A 17,054-nucleotide genomic window follows, 5' to 3' on the forward strand; every position below is an offset into this window, starting at 1 on the left:
GATTTGCCCTCAAAAATGTTTAAAGTGATTTGGACTCTAGAGTTATGTGGAGGAAATTAAGGCCTTTAGGGGAAAGGTCTTTTGTGAAAAAGACAACTGATAAAACAGGGTATTGGAGAAAGGTCCAACTTCCTTAAGTTACGGCAAGTGGTAGAGGTGGCTGAGGAAGAAGCAAATGGGATTAATACCAGGTGGCCAATAGTTCTGTTTCAGAAACACGACCATCTTGGGCAAATGGGAGGAAGGATGGCTTGTCAGTAAATGGCTCAGTCACCTCAAGAGTGGAGAGGGCATAGTCAGAGCAGAAACTTTATGGTCCCTGTTTTGCAGGGGAGCAGCCCTCAGGAGAAGCAGCTCCCCAAGGCAGGAGAGAGACAGGAAGACTCAGAGAGAAGTACTGTTCAATTAGGATGACTGGAGAGAGAAACCTCTGGGAACATAGATCTCTGAGGTAGCACAGCATGGCGCAGTGCTTTTAAATTTGAAAGAGACTTGAGATGATGTAATAAAACTTAATTTTGGAGAGGAACAAACTAAGGCACAGAGAGATGGTGAAAGGTATATATTTTCTTTTTCTGGTAATAAGGATTCTGACAATAGTGAGTGTTATTGGAATGCATTTAATTAATACAGACATTGTACAATGTAAGATTCCTTTTGTAGAAAATTTGTCTTTATTAAATAGAATACTTACTCATCTATGGCCTAGGTGTGGAACCACAGTGCTAGTCATACATCATATAGTACAGACATTAACATATGTAATTTTAGCACTGGATTAACTCATTAAAGGTAATAGCAAGCTATTTTACGGTCATAGGGATCAGAGCAAATCTGCCCCTTCCTGATTCCTGCCCTCTCCCCCCCAAAAAAGTCCTATGAGAATATACTACAGAGTTTTAAATTTTTGAACAGCTCTAAATTTTGAATAAATTTCACATTCATCAGAGACAACTCTTCGAATCTAAGTAGATGAACTATAGGCAGATTTAAAGACTATCACATGGGACTTCCCTAGTGGCGCAGTGGATAAGAATTCCAGTGCAGGGGATACAGGTTCAATCCCTGGTCTGGGAAGATCCCACATGCCGCGGAGCAACAGCCCGTGTGCCACAGCTACTGAGCCCTCGCGCCTAGAGCCCATTCTCTGCAACAAGAGAAGCCACCACAATGTGAAGCCCGCACACCACAACGAAGAGTATCCCCCGCTCTGCACAACTAGAGAAAGCCCACGCAGAGCAACGAATACCCAACACAGCCAAAAAGTAAAAATAAAGTATCACATGATGCCTTTTGGTATTTTTCAATTACTTGAATTTAGACCAATGCTAAAATCTGTGCAGATGCAAGCACAGAAAGTCATTTAGTATTTGCAAACTAATAAAACTTCAGGGCTTCCCTGGTGGCGCAGTGGTTGAGAGTCCGCCTGCCGATGCAGGGGACACGGGTTCGTGCCCCGGTCCGGGAAGATCCCACATGCCGCGGAGCGCTGGGCCCGTGAGCCATGGCCGCTGAGCCTGCGCATCCGGAGCCTGTGCTCCGCAACTGGAGAGGCCACAACAGTGAGAGGCCCGCGAAACGCAAAAAAAAAAGAAAGAAAAAAGAAAATTTCAGTTATTGCTCAAAACATGGTAATTATATACATATATAAACAGAAATAACATGTAGAGTATAAAAATACAAACATCCAATTAAAATAGCTGGTATACCAGTGAGGGTTCAATGAGGAGACAAGTCACATAGTAACTTGAACAGGAAAAGATTAAGGGATTAGGGTAATAAGGGATTGGCTAGGAAAAACTGAAGTGAACTCTTCAGGAAGAGCAGAAATAAGAAGCAGCCACTACTAGAGCAGAGATAGAGCACCCAGGAAGGAGGCCTCCCCACCCCCGGAGTTGAGATCCAGATGTCTGAGAAGATGCAGCATAGCTCACTGGATGTTGAAGTGTCTTGTTTCTGGGACTTGCTGGGAAGCCACCAGAAGGGTGATGGGGGGGAAGCCATTCATGGGGAGGTGCCTTGTCCAACAATGTTCTGTTCTGAAGCTGCCTGAAGGGGGTCCAGGGAAAGCTTCTGGTCATTAGGGGCACCTAGCCGGTGCACAGGGCAGGAACCTGGCACTGGAGAAGCCACCAACACTGCAGGGGCCTGGCATTGGGAAAGCCCGCATACTGTGGGAGCTTGGTCTTGGAGAAACCATAGGCCTCTTTCTGAATCACCAAGAATCATTTTGATACAGCTTAGAGCTCTTTGTCAGATTCAATATGAGTAAAATCTGTGCTGAATTGGCCAATATAAATGTCTATAAAATGTGCTAGACAAGCATCTAGTAGAAATATAACACGAGCCACAAATGCAAACCACATATGTAGTTGTAAATTTTCTAACAGCCTCATTTAAAAATGTAAAAAAGGTAAAGCTAATTTTAATAGTATTATTTTATTTAAAGTTTTGCCCAGCATAGTATTATTTATCTTGTAATCTTGTATCTTATTGTAATCTTGTAATCTTGTATCTTATTTATCTTGTAATCAGTATAAAAATTGAGATATATATATTTTTTCATACTAAGTCTTCAAAATATAGTGTATATTTATACTTTCAACACATCTCAGTTTGGACTAGTTGCATTTCAAATGTTCAACAGCTACGTGTGGCTGGTGGCTATCCTACTGGGTAGCCCAAACCTAAACAATAACAAGTTTAGTGTTTTGGGGTTGAGTCATCATTTGGTAAAGTTGTCTTCATCTAAAATAATGCTGGGACTTCCCTGGCGGCGCAGTGGTTAAGACTCCACGCTCACAATGCAGGGGACTCTGGGTTCTATCCCTGGTCAGGGAACTAGATCCCACATGCATGCTGCAACTAAGAGTTCACATACCACAACTAAAGGAGCCCACAGGCCACAACTAAGGAGCCAGTGCAACAAATAATACAAAAATATTTTTTAAAAAGTAAAATAATGCTGCATTCACCATGTAAGTATATAGGTAGAATCAAAACAGTTGCTAGCTTTTAGGTCAGTTAATTAACTTAAGCCAAGATTTTTACCTGTAAAATGGTACAAAAGTTGTGAAACGGAGCAGGACCCTATGGTCCTTGCCCCCCATGTCCTCAGCCTGCCTTTTGTCTGTGAAAAACTTTAGCCAAAGAATAAGTTTCATCAGAGAAGTGAGAAAATGCAGAAACAAAGACAGTCCAACAAGACTAAATAATAATAGTTGAGTCATTAAGCAAAGTCAAGGACTTTTAGTTCCCCCTCAAGGGCTATAGATAATATTCTGAGCCATGTCCTGTGAGCTGTCTTATAGATACGGAAACCCTCACCAGGTGGAAGAAGTTAACTACATGATGGCCAGAGTGTAGCCATGACATAAGTTGCCACAATTCCAAGAATTGGCCTCAAGGAAATGGGAACAAACCAACCCTGGAACTGAAGATTAATCGTACTTAAAACAGTCAAGATGACGCTGGTCAGACCACCGATGACCAATTTCAAGATGACTGTCAGAGCTGACTGTATTGTTTCTGCATGTAGCCCCTCCCTCAGCCTACAAAAGCTCTTGCCCCCTGATTGTCAGCTGGGGGGGGAGTCGGCCTTTGGACAGGTATCCGCACCCCCCCACACCCGGGTTGCTGGCGTCCAAAATAAAGCCAAGTTTCCTTTCCACCAACCTTACCTCTTTATTGCTTTGAGTGGCGAGCAGCTGGACCCCACTTTCAGTTACAGTTGTACCTACTTCATAATGTTCGTTGTGAAGTGTTGCTATGAGAATAAAATGGGATGGTGCATATAAAGTGTTCAGCATGGTGCCTGGCACAGGGTAAGAGTCTGATAAACGTTAGTGATCATAATTATTACTATATAGGTAATATTCCTGGATAATGGGTGTCACTGATAATAGCAGGAAGACAAAACCCTATAAGACAAGATGTATCTTGGTGAATTCACCGTGGTCAGTAGTGTCTGCTATATGCTAGAGACTCTACAGCACTGTAGGCTCAGAAATTTGATTTGATCAGAACGAAGAGGGTGGCTTATCTCTCAGGGGAAGCTCTTGTTAACCAAATCAAGATAAATGTATATTCAATAAACTAAATTTTAACAATATTCTATCTACAGATGTAAACTGTACGCTGTCTATGTGCTAGCCACTGATCTAGGCATTGGGAATATATCAGTGAACCAAGAAGGGTAGGAAGAGGGGAAAGTGGTCATGCATAAGCCCAAGTCATGTTTAAAACAAAATTACAGTCAACTCATTATTCAGGTAGGGTGGGTTAACCACTGGGGGATTATCTTTGATTGAGGTTCAGAAGTTACTTGTTGTGGATTAGGTTGAAAGGCAGAGGGAGCAGAGAAAGCATGATTCTGAGATGCCTACCACTTGAGCTCAGTTTCAACCTCAAGGCCTTAATTTCTCCATCTACTCAACTTCTCCACCACACCATGCACTTCACCCGCCTCTATGGTTAATCAGCAAACTGATTAATCCAATCCCAGATTAAATTAATAATTGTTTGAAAATAGGCTTGCCAATTGATCAAAAGTATAACTGTCAAACAGGCAGAATGCCCCTGATGTTCTGACAAACACTAACTCTGACAGCACTCTTATTTTTGTGTTCTCGAGGAAGCATCTTTCTATAGCTCACATGAACTGACCAAAGAGGAAAGCAGGAAATCTTTAACACATAGGCTACAATGCATTGCTCAAGATCCGTATCTTAGAACACAGTGTCAGACAGTGTCTTAGAACACAGCCAAGCACAGCCTAGTTACTTACACTATAAGTCTTACCCAAATGGATCTATACCTGAAACTAGACCCAATTACTAGGGGAAAATGTGGGGAACACTGATCCAGCATTCCCAATTCTAAACATGTACCCTACACAAGCACTATCACAAGGGTACAAAGTTATATGCCCATGGGCATTTGTTGCATTATCTGTAATATAAAAAATAGAAACAACTTAACCCCCTAAGTAGAGGCTGAGTTAAGCAAATTACTGTACCTCTTTACAATGGAATAGCAATACAACTGCTTAAAAACAGAACAAACCAAAAAAAAAAGGCTTTACTATAAAGCTGCAGTAGTCAAGATAGTGTAGTATTGGGACTTCCCTGGTGGCACAGTGGTTAAGAATTTGCCGCCAATGCAGGGGACATGGGTTCGAGCCTTGGTCCGAGAAGATCCCACATGCCACAGAGCAACTAAGCCTGTGTGCCACAACTGCTGAGCCCGCATGTCACAACTGCTGAAGCCCATGTGCCTGGAGCCCATGCTCTGCAACAAGAGAAGCCACCGCAATGAGAAGCCCGCGCACCACAAGGAAGAGTAGCCCCCACTCGCTGCAACTAGAGAAAGCCCATGCGCAGCAACAAAGACCCAATGTATCCAAAAATAAATAAATTTATTTTAAAAAATAAAAACAAGACACAGTCTTGGAGAAAATATATGCAAAACATATATGATAAATGACTTGTATTCAGAACTTAATAATTAAAAAATAAATTGCCCAATTTTTAAAATGGGCAGAAGATTTGAATAGGTAGTTCACCAAAGAACAAATATGCATGACAAATAAACAGAGGAAAAGATGTTCAACATTAATATCAGGGAAATGGGGGCTTCCCTGGTGGCGCAGTGGTTGAGAGTCCACCTGCCAATGCAGGGGACACGGGTTCGTGCCCCAGTCCGGGAGGATCCCACATGCTGCGGAGCGGCTGGCCCGTGAGCCATGGCTGCTGAGCCTGCACGTCCAGAGCCTGTGCTCCACAACGGGAGAGGCCACAACAGTGAGAGGCCCGTGTACCGCAAAAAAAAAAAAAAAAAAAAAGAAAATCAGGGAAATGCAAATTAAAACCACAATGACATAGTACTACACATCTACTAGAATGGCTAGAATAAAACAAATAAATAGATAAAACTGATAATACCAAGTGCTAACGAGGAACAACTGGAATGCTCATTCTTTACTGGTGGAAATGCAAAATGGTACAGCCACTTTAAAACAAGTTGGCTGTTTCTTAAGGTTAAATATATACCTACTATAACCCCAGCACTCCTACTCTTATTTATTCAAAAGAAATGAAAATGCAAAGACTTGTATGTGAATGTTCATAACAGCTATTCCTGCTCCAAGAATTAGAAACAATAAAACATCGAAACTAGAGAATGGATAAATATATATATATATATATATATATATATATATATATATATATATTTTGCCCGAGCCACATGGTTTGTCAGGCCACAGCAGTGAAAGCACTGAGTCCTAACCGCTGGACCGCCAGGGAACTCACCAAGAATGGATAAATAAATTTTGGTATATCCACACAATGGAATACTATTCAGCAATAAAAAGCAATAAGCTACTGACACAGGCAACAACATGGATGAGTCTCAAAAGTGTTATGCTAAGTGAAAGAAGCTGGATGCAAAACACTGTATATTGTATAATTTCTTTATATGACATTCTGAAAAAGGTAAAATTATAGTTACAGAAATTAAAAGGTCACAAGGGAATTTTGGCAGGTGATGCAATTATTCTAAATCTTGATAGTGGTGATGCTTACACAATAGTATACATTTTTTCAAAACATTGAAATCTACACCTAAAAAGAGTGAGTTTTATTTTATGTCAATTACACTTCAAAAAACTTGTCTAAGAAAAAGATGGGAAGTTAGAAGATAATGGAGCAATGACTTCAAAACCCTCAAGGAAATCCTTTACAACTTAAAACCCTATGTCCAACCAAACTATAAGGTGTAAGGGTAGAATAAAGACATTTTCAAACACATAAGCTCTCAGAAAATTTTACTTCCCTGAGGCTTTCTCATAAAACTACTGGTGAGATTGTTCCACCAAAACCAGGGAGAAAGGACAAAAACAAAAACAAACAAACAACAAAAACGGAAACCACGGCATTAGGAAACAATAAACCCAACATAGGAGAAAGGGAAGGGACTCTCCAGGACAATATTTAAGGGGATTCTCAGATGAGAACTCTGACACAGGTATAGAAGGCAAACAACTGAAGCAGGTACGAAAGCTCTAGGAGAGTTCAAGAACCTCAGACTGATAATACACATCACATGTTCCATGTCTTTGAGAGATTTTAGACAACTGGTGCAAGTTCGGGTTAAATCAATAAGTACTTAGAAATCTAAGCAAGTAAAAACCATGACAAAGTATTAATTCCAGGCGAAACAAAAAGCCTTTTATAAAGGTCAATTATAATGTACATAATCCAGTAAGGCACCTAGAACATTCTCCATGTTAAAATTTCAGAGTCAAGCAATCTAGAAGCATTTCAGTAAAAATAAAATATATTAGACTTAGAAAAAATTCCTAACATATAAAAAACTCCTGAATTCCCGTATAAAACCAACTTAATTTTTGAAATTAAACACTCTACACATGTTATAATGTACTTTAATTGTGCTTTATGTAAGAGAATAATAGATATAGAGAATATGAGAATTACATTAGTAATTTCACATGATGGTCACACAGGTAAGGAATAATATTCTTTACTAAAAAAAAATCAGGTCTTTAACTCTCTTTTCTTTCTTATATAATTTATTAGATTTAAGGAATCCACCAGGGGCTTCCCTGGTGGTGCAGTGGTTAAGACTCCATGCTCCCAATGCAGGGGGCCTGGGTTTGATCCCAGATCAGGGAACTAGATCCCACATGCATGCCGCAACTAAGAGTTCACATGCCACAACTAAGGAGCCCATGTGCCACAACTAAGGAGCCCACCTGCCACAACTAAGAAGCCCACATGCTGCAACTAAGGAGCCAGTGAGCCACAACCAAGACATGGCGCAACCAAATAAATATTTTAAAAAAATCCACCAAAGCTATATTACAGCTCAGTTCTTCAGAGTATATCCTCAACACATTTAACAACTATTTTTCTTTTTTTTTTTTTTGGCTGTGCTGCATGGCATGCGGGATCTTAGTTTCCTGACCAGGGATCAAACCACTGCCCCCTGCAGTGGAAGCGGTAAGTCCCTTACATAACTTTTAATAAATCTCTATCATAGTAAGATTCTTTTAGAAAGTATAAAATATTTCAAAATATTTGAAGAAAATATTTTAGAATGGAGACCAATGTTTTTAAACATTTTTAAATAGTTTACATTTTCCTTGTTTCAAAAGCCTTTAAGTGTGACAGAAAAGGTATAGATGAACCTTAAGGGAAATTGCTAAGGGAAAGAAGCCAGTCTGAAAATACTACATGCTGTATGATTCCAATTATATGATATTCTCAAAAAGACAAAATTATAGAGACAGGAAAAAGAGGAGAATGGTTGAATGTGTGAAGCAACAGGAGATTTTTTAGGGTAGTGACACTATTCTGTATGATACCATAATAGTGGATACAAAAAAAAAATAGTGGATACATGACATTGTTGAAACCCACAAAAATTTACAGCACAGAGTAAAGCTTAATGTATGCAAATTTATAAAATCATATGGAAAGTCGTAGTATAAGGCCTAATATAAAGTCTCAATATTATCTGCTGCCTTAACAGTCATGTTTATTACCTGGGAAAAATGGGAGGGCCTACAATGGCCTATCTGTATGTCCCTGTCCCCACTATTGCCATAGATAAGTTCCTCTAGCTAAACCTCTAACTCTCCATACTGAAGGGACCAGGCACACTCAGTGCTGATCCCTGAGTAGTTAGTTTCAGTTCCCTGCCAGCTTGTGGAATTATTCAAACAACTAATCAAATTCTTCACAGGAACCAGAGGGCACCTCATCCTCTTGATACTACAAAACTCTCTCCCCACAGCCTCTGGTTGTTCCTTCTGTTCCTGAGTGCGACTTCCGTGTGGCAGTGCCTTCTCTATGTGGTACCCTCCTGCCCGAGAGACTGTGAGTATATGTGCCCAACAGACTGCTGTTGATGTCATCTGTCCTGTGTCGGGTGTTGTGTGTTTGGCTATTCCCCAAACCCTAGGGAGGGAACTCTTCCCTCACCAGCAGGGTGACTAGGAGGCAATTAAAACAGAGGTTGGGGGACCCGAGGATGGAATGCAGATTGTGACAACATAATCTGTCTGTATTGAATATATATGAAACGACCTCACTGAAGAGGGTGGAGGAAATAGGTGATTACCTAAGGAAATGGTGGCATTCAAGATTACCACTTGGAAGTGAGTGAAGTCGGTAAAACTAAAGACAAAAGCAACTGCACAAAAGCACTGGACTCAAGTTGATACAACTGTTATCCACAGGAGTAGGGTTAATAATTCTGATACTTCCATAAATGTACACTCATATTGAGCAATTAGGTAAATAGAAGTTAAATGATGGAAGCTAGGTTTCTCACTGTTGGAGCAGGAATTTACAGATAAGCAATGGGAATGGCTAGAATAATCTATGCGGCAATGAATTAGAGTTGGTTGTATGGATCAGTATGAAGTCATGCTTAGCTTAATATAGACAGGGGTGGTTCCACATAGAGAAATAGAGATATGGGTATATTTATTAGTTAGAATACACACATATATTTCCTTGCTCTGTCAGCTGAGAGGGTCTAGAAGCAATTACACTCCAAATACCAAATCTTGGGTTCTAATACCACTCTCCAATAAAAGTAACAAGGACATCTTTGAGAAATGGCTGATCCTAGGACCAGGACAGGAAATATACAAGTTCAGCATCTTGTAGTGTCAGTAAGTGAGTGACAGACAAACAAAAAACAAAAACAACATTGATGGGCTTCCCTGGTGGCGCAGTGGTTGAGAGTCCGCCTGCCGATGCAGGGGACACGGGTTCGTGCCCCGGTCCGGGAAGATCCCATCATGCTGCGGAGCGGCTGGGCCCGTGAGCCATGGCCACTGAGCCTGCGCGTCCGGAGCCTGTGCTCCGCAGTGGGAGAGGTCACAGCAGTGAGAGGCCCGCGTACTGAAAAACAAAACAAAACCAAAAACAAACAACATTGATGGAGGCATGTCAAAGGGATACAAGAGCCAACTGAAAGAGCAACCAATGACCAAACCTGGAACAATCTGAGCAATACAATGAAGGAGTATTGGATTATAACTCAGTGTATAAAGTAAATATTCATGAATCTATACTGCTATAAATAAATGATCAAATAAATAAATGGGAGAGAAGAGAGAAATCTCCTGTGAAGAATTCCAAATAATTTAAATAAATATCCCACCTTAAAGGAGACAGAGCATAATTCCCCAATCCTTAAGTGTGGGCTATGCTTAGTGATTTCCTTTCAAAGAGTACAGTATGGAAAGGAGGAAAAAACAAGTGACATTACTATAGAGAAACCCAAATAGACCTTTGATGTGGTTTGATTAAGATAGACCATTGTTTGTGTTCTTCCTCCCCAAACCCCATAACGCCAATCTAGCCATGAGAAAAACACCCAATTCCAATAGAGGGGCATTCCAGCAAATATCTGACTAATACACCTCAATACTGTCAAAGTCATAAAAAACAAAAACCAAGATATCTGAGAAATTGTCACAGCCAAGAGGAGCCTAAGGAGACATGACAATTAAATGTAATGTGGTATCCTGAATGGGATCCTGGAACAGAAAAAGCACATTAGGTAAAAACTAAAGAAATTGGAATAAAGTATGGACTTCAGTTAATAATAATATAATATCAACACTGGTTTATTTTTCTCATTAATTGTAACAAATGTACCATATAATGTAAGGTAATAGGGGAAGCTGGGCATGAGTATATGAGAACTCTGTAGTATCTTTACATTTTTTCTGTAAATCTAAAGCTGTTCTAAAAATAAAGTCTACTTTAAAAAAAGCACCTGGGAAGCCTAGAGAGTGCTAATATCCAGCAAAGTAAATAATAAATAAATAAGGAACTGAGGGGAAGGAAAATACGTTAATCCAGGGATGAGGTTAGAATACTAACATGCATGCCTTTAGCAACGACGTTCTTGGTTAGAGGTAGGCTGTACATTTGGGTCCGCAGAAGTAAGGAAGCTTTGCGTGTCTGTTTCTCATAGCAGCCCTCAGCACCCTCCTGCACTGAGGACAGAGACAGCAGCAGAAAAGCAGACAGACCTGAGCTGGGCTGCTGCCCGGAAGCCAGTCTATAAAGGACACTGCACATCTCGGGGGCTCCAAAACGTCACTCTAATCTTTACTTACCTGAGTTCTTCTTGGAAGGATGCGGCTAAAAAGAACTACTTTGGTAAGTCACTTGGGGTGGGATAAAACCTCCTCACCCCACAAAATGCATGCTTAGATGGCCTGTGGACTGCTGCCTAAGAAGTTAGTGTCTGGGAACAGCAGGGTCTTTGTTTCCTGGGACACCGCTCCAGACATCCTTTATCTCTGCCTTTCCACTTAAATAAACGTTGAATAAATTTTTCAAGAATACTGTTTTGAAGGGAACCAAATTACTAGTTGGAACAGAGAGCCCAATTAATAGCCTATTAAAGGCGTCCGCATGTTATCAGCCCCTTGTATTACCAAGTTGAGTAAAAACGAATCTAACAGTAACCAGAGCCAGACAGTCCAACGACCTCTCTCTGATAGTCTCAGATGGTCCAAGGGCACAATTTAGACGATCAGCCTACCCTTCAGGCAACCATCCAAGGACATTATTTCCCTTAACTGATAAGAATAGGGCAGCAAAGAGTTTGGAGTTACATTTTTTTGGTGAATGACTATTCTTCGTGCTGCTGATCACGGACAGATTCACGTGCCTGATACTTAGTGAATCAACTGAGAGGTGGGCAGGGTTGATATTTTCTTATTAAAAGCAAGGAACCCAACCAGGACTAACCAACCACATTTACCTAAAGATGGACCGAGGGAGTCCTTGTGAACAGTGCTAAGATTTTCCCTAGAAAACAGCTCTGGGCCTATTTTTACAAGGGTAATTGAAGCTTAAAATTCATCATCATGAGGGGGTTGCAAAAGTTTTAACCTAAAAATATTTCAAACCAGGAGTTGGGAATCATCAACCCTAGATAAATAGGGGAAAACTATCCGCAAACTAATTTTAATCACTGTAACTTCCTAGAGAATATCTAACATAAATTGGCTTTTTTTCCTGTTTCTTTCATAGGCTCACATTGCTTCTGGATCTTCTTAATTATCCATATTCTCTAAGTGAGCGTTCCGTCCTTGGGTCCCTTAACGCTACAACCTGGGGAGATCTCACCCAAATTCACTGCCCTACTCTGCAATTTGTTTGGTGAGGACACCCAATCTGTATCTCTACACTGACCTTTTTTTGGGCTAATAGACCTGTATTACCCATACATTCCTGGATATCTTTCCTGAAGGTCTCTCAGATGCCTTAATGTCACAGATAGAATTCATTATTTCTGCTGAACCTCCATTCCCCATCCTCCTGACAATCTCTCCAGAAACCTGGGAGGTAATTAGGATTCCTTCCTTTCCCGCTCTGTCCACACCAATCTCTGTACCTCACTAATTTCATATCTAAATAGGTCTTGAGTTTTTTCCTTTTTTTTTTTTTTTTTTTTGGTGGTTCGCGGGCCTCTCACTGTTGTGGCCTCTCCCGTTGCGGAGCACAGGCTCCGGACGCATAGGCTCAGCGGCCATGGCTCACGGGCCCAGCCGCTCTGCGGCATGTGGGATCTTCCCGGGGCACGAACCCGTGTCCCCTGCATCGGCAGGCGGACACTCAACCACTGCGCCACCACGGAAGCCCAGTTTTTTCCTTTTTATACATGGTACCTGCCTCATCATTTCTTCACTAGGCGATTGCAAGTCTCTTGTCACACACATTGGTCTTGCTCTTCTCCAAACTATCCTCCACACTAAAGTCAGAGTTAAAAAAATTTTTTTTCTAACAGTTAATTTTTTCAACTCTGTAATATATGCATAAAGTTTAAAACCAAAACGTTACAAAAGAGTACATAGGGAAAAGTCTGCACTTTGCACCTGACTCTCAGTCACCCAGTTTGCCTTCCCAAAGGCACCCATAGCTATCAATTCCCTTGGTAAAGATTGTATTTCTAAAAGGCATCTACTTCACATCTTCCCATGGCTCACTACTGTCTATAAGAAAATGGTGAAACTGAGAAGCCCATATGAGGCCTCTCAGGGTTTTGTCCTGTTTCTCTCATTTCTTCTAGTCAGTCCCTCTATCCATCCAGATTTTGTCTGCTGTAAGCGTTTTGCTCTTCCCTAAAAAGTCTAAGGCTTCCTTCCCTCTGTGATTCTGTATATGCTGTTTCTCTCACCTGGGGCCTTCCCCAAGTTCCTTCATCCCCCATGCCACCCTTTTCTTTGAGTACAAAGTACTCTTAATACTCCTCTAAATATGTTCAATTTTAAAAGACTTTGTGGACCTCTGCAGATAAAGGTTATGCCCTTGTCTCATGAAGCCCTTTTAGGACCATATGTATATATATTTTTGTTATAGTACCTATCACATTGCTTGGCCATGTCAAAGGCAGTACTATGTTCCTTTGTTCTTTGAGTCCTCAGAGTTTAGCAGTCTGCCTAATACCTAGTTGTTGTTGAATAAATATTGAATATTAGTTACAATGTAACTACTACTAAGGATATATTAGGCTGCATTAATAGCAACACAGTACTTAAAATTTTTAGTTCTGGCCACCACATATACAGATAGATGTTGAGGAAGTATAGCATCTCCCTGACAATGTATGGTTTACTAACACTGTGATGGCCTTAACAAGAAAAGACTAACAGGGTACACAGCTCCCTCAGAATCTCTGAAGGGCTAAAGAGGACGCAGCTGACAACAAACTAGTGAGTTTCCCCATGAGACCAGAGGTTCTCCACCACAGTGTTCGGTCATCTTGGTTTGTCTTCATCAGTGCTGAAAGGTATTGTAACTTATTTGTGCTAAAAAAAGTTAAAGTACTGAAATTAGAAAACAATTTACTTTTCTCCCCTCCTAAACTAGACTGGATTCGAGGTTACTTCTACAAAGTCACTCCTGCCCACTTCTATTCCAATATACTTTGTTGAGATAGGGGTACAACTGATGGGTCCGGAAACTGGGCATAAGTCACAGTTTACCTTATCTTTACTTCCCCTCCGGAAGACTGCTAAACATGTGAACATTATCTATTGTGGGGTTGGGGGGATACAGAGAACTGCCCTCCTAGATTATGAGCTTCTCCAGGGTAGGGACCATGACTTTTCATTTTGTGTCTACCCATAGTGTCTGGGTGGAAGAAAATGTGACAAAAACTTTTAAAAAGGACTGAAGGAAAGAGAAAAAGCAAAGGAATAAAGGAGGTTTATCATTTGCTTTCTTAGAAACTGTTAATTGAATTCCATTTTTAACTCAGCATAAGAAACAAACAAAAAAAAAACAGCAATAAAAGCTGCTTAGGGACTTCCCTGGTGGCGCAGTGGTTAAGAATCTGCCTGCCAATGCAGGCCACACGGGTTCGAGCCCTGATCCAGGAAGATCCCACATGCTGCAAAGCAACTAAGCCCGTCCGCCACAGCTACTGAGCCTGCGCTCTAGAGCCCGCGAGCCACAACTACGGAGCCCTCCTGCCACTACTGCTGAAGCCCATGCGCCCAGAGCCCGTGCTCCACAGCAGGAGAAACCACCAAAATGAGAAGCACGTGCGCCGCAGCGGAGAGTGCCCCGCCCCCGCTCGCCGCAGCTGGAGAGAGCCTGCGCGCAGCAAAGAAGACCCAACACAGCCCCCAAATAAATAAATTAAAAAAAAAAAGCTGCCGAAACTCACATTACAAACAGTAAAGGTGAAGAAACAACAGAGCAAAAATTACAACAGTAACCACTGCCTACCCCCCAAATATCTCAGTAATCAAAGATTTCTTAACTTTTTGGCTCTTCAAAATATGTGCAGTCCATAATACAGTAGGAAGTGATTATCTATCCAAGGCTAGTTGTAAATGTCCTCTGATTATCTGATGTAATTCTAAGCTCAAAGGCTTTTGCCTCTCCTGCAGTACCTTGCTTGGAACAAAGCTGTGCTTAATGCATATTACTTTTATTTCATAAATATAAAGTATATAAAAACCAGAAGAGTTGAGTAACTTTCACTGGGAAGGAAAAAGGTAACATTTTTCATCTTTTTCTTTTTTATATTATTTTCATGAAGAGTCTAACTCTGCCCATTGACACCTGTCCAAATGCTATGACACTGCAAAACTGAGATCACATAAACTTTTTTTGGACACTTGATTTTGCCCATGTTAAAGGAATATAATTGAGTAACACACTCACTTAAAATTCTATTACAAATAAGCATACTTTCTCTACTCCCCCTGTGATATGCCATGATCCCATCTGTATAGACTAACTTTTACTCACTGAAAGTACAATAAATATTTGTCGATTGATTTGGTTGATGCAACTGTAAGCCTTGTTTTCAGTTCAAAGTCTACATTTTACTGGTAATCTAAAAATATTAATTCCTATACATCCAAATGTCTGGGTAGCATCCTGCTTCCCGAACACACACACATTCACCCTTAACCCCAACCTGCTCCTTCCTCAGAGCTTGTTGTGGGGAGAACATTTCAGGAGGGCATCCAGCAGGAGGAAAGACCAACACCTCTCGCTTCTTGAACTGTCGAGGTGCCCAATAGCAACTTAGTGGCTCAAAGTAAAAAAGAGCAGCGCGGGTGGCAGGTGGGGTGGAGGAAAAGGAAACTTCATCAAAGATGCAAGTGACAACTCCCAGGGGCTTATAGATTCCATCCGAACAGGAAAAATGAAAAGGTTAGAAAACAGTGGCAGGGTGGTGTCTCCAGCCATGTTTCAATTCACGCTGCACTGATAACAAGCCACATATCTGCCTTACCCAAGCAACTTCCCCAGTGCCCATCTCCCCACCTCGGAATAGGAAGGGGAGCGGGTCCCCACGACTCCGGAGTAATAATTAGGGGAGACCACTGCCTGTAGAGACTCCGCCAGAGGAAAGGAGCCGAGGGGCTGCGGCCCTTCTCTGCAATCCAGGAAGCCCCCTCCCGCGCGCAGGTGGGCGGGCGCCCGATGCCGCAAGGATGCAGGGCATGGAGCGAGGTACCGGGGCCCCTCCCAGAGACCCCCGCCAGCCCCGCCAGGGGGAGCGTCTGCGCCCGACGGCTGGCTGCGGGGACACGGCGGACGGCGCAGGGCGGTGGCTCGGCTACGCGGCTCCCCTCCCGCGTCCCCACCCTCTCCCCGCCCGCCCCCGGCGCGGCCCTGCCCGCCCCCTCCGCCCCCTCCCGCGGCGCCATGCGCAGACTCAGTTCCTGGAGAAAGATGGCGACAGCCGAGAAGCAGAAACACGACGGGCGGGTGAAGATCGGCCACTACATCTTGGGAGACACGCTGGGGGTCGGGACGTTCGGCAAAGTGAAGGGTGAGGACCTCCGGGGCAAGGCTCGGCCCCAGCCCGGGATCCGAGTGACTTCCGCCTTTCGCATCTCTTCATCCTCCCCCGCCCCTTGCGTTCCTCGTCCCCCGGGCTCGGCAGTCCCTGTCCAGGCTCCGGCCGGAGTAGAGCCGGAGGCCACGGCGGGACTGCGGAGCGGCGCCCCCTGGGAGGGCGGGGGTGGGGTGGGGACTGGTCGCCATGGCGACGGTGCGACGGCCGGAGGGGCTCGTCCGTGCGAGGGGCGGGGATGCAGAGGTGCGAACTTTCCCAGGCCTGACGGTCGGGGGCTGCACTACTCGCTCCCTTAGCTGGGTGGGGGCGCCGGGGTCTTGGCCGGGAACCCTGGAGAGGCGGCCCGCCGTTCGTCCCAGCTGTGATCCCTCGGCTCAGGGCCAGCCCATCGGTTCCCTGGCCGTCCTCGGCATTGTCCATATTTCCGTCCTCTTCAGAAGGCTGTTGACTTACCTGCCCTGGCTGATTCTCAAGTGTGAAATGTGTTCCCCCGAAGTAAGGTTGCTTTGGGGAGTAGTTTACAGAGTTAAAAAAAAAAAAAAAGGCCATTTTCTCGGAAAGGATCACTAATTTTTTTCGGAGCAGTTAATGAATATAAACTGGTCCTACATGTATTTGCGATCCTTGGTTTATGGTCTGAAAGCAGACGCCGTGCCTTCAGTGTTTCTGAA

The 17,054-nt window shown here is 42.8% G+C and overlaps 1 protein-coding gene across 5 annotated transcripts in view; it reads left to right on the forward strand.

Moving 5' to 3' along the window:
- The first annotated feature begins 16,201 nt into the window (after positions 1-16,201).
- PRKAA1 (protein kinase AMP-activated catalytic subunit alpha 1) overlaps positions 16,202-17,054 on the forward strand; it is a 46,431-nt gene continuing 45,578 nt past the window's right edge. For 2 of the 5 annotated variants that reach the window (XM_033421215.2, XM_033421214.2), the window contains exon 1: positions 16,202-16,356. In XM_033421215.2, the coding sequence (XP_033277106.1) occupies positions 16,230-16,356 (127 nt within the window). In that variant the 5' untranslated portion in view covers positions 16,202-16,229. The remainder of the gene's footprint in view (positions 16,357-17,054) is intronic. The other 3 variants (XM_033421212.2, XM_033421211.2, XM_004265967.4) reach the window with 2 other exon arrangements.

Source organism: Orcinus orca, chromosome 3 (assembly GCF_937001465.1).
Source record: "Orcinus orca chromosome 3, mOrcOrc1.1, whole genome shotgun sequence".
NCBI classification, from domain to species: domain Eukaryota; kingdom Metazoa; phylum Chordata; class Mammalia; order Artiodactyla; family Delphinidae; genus Orcinus; species Orcinus orca.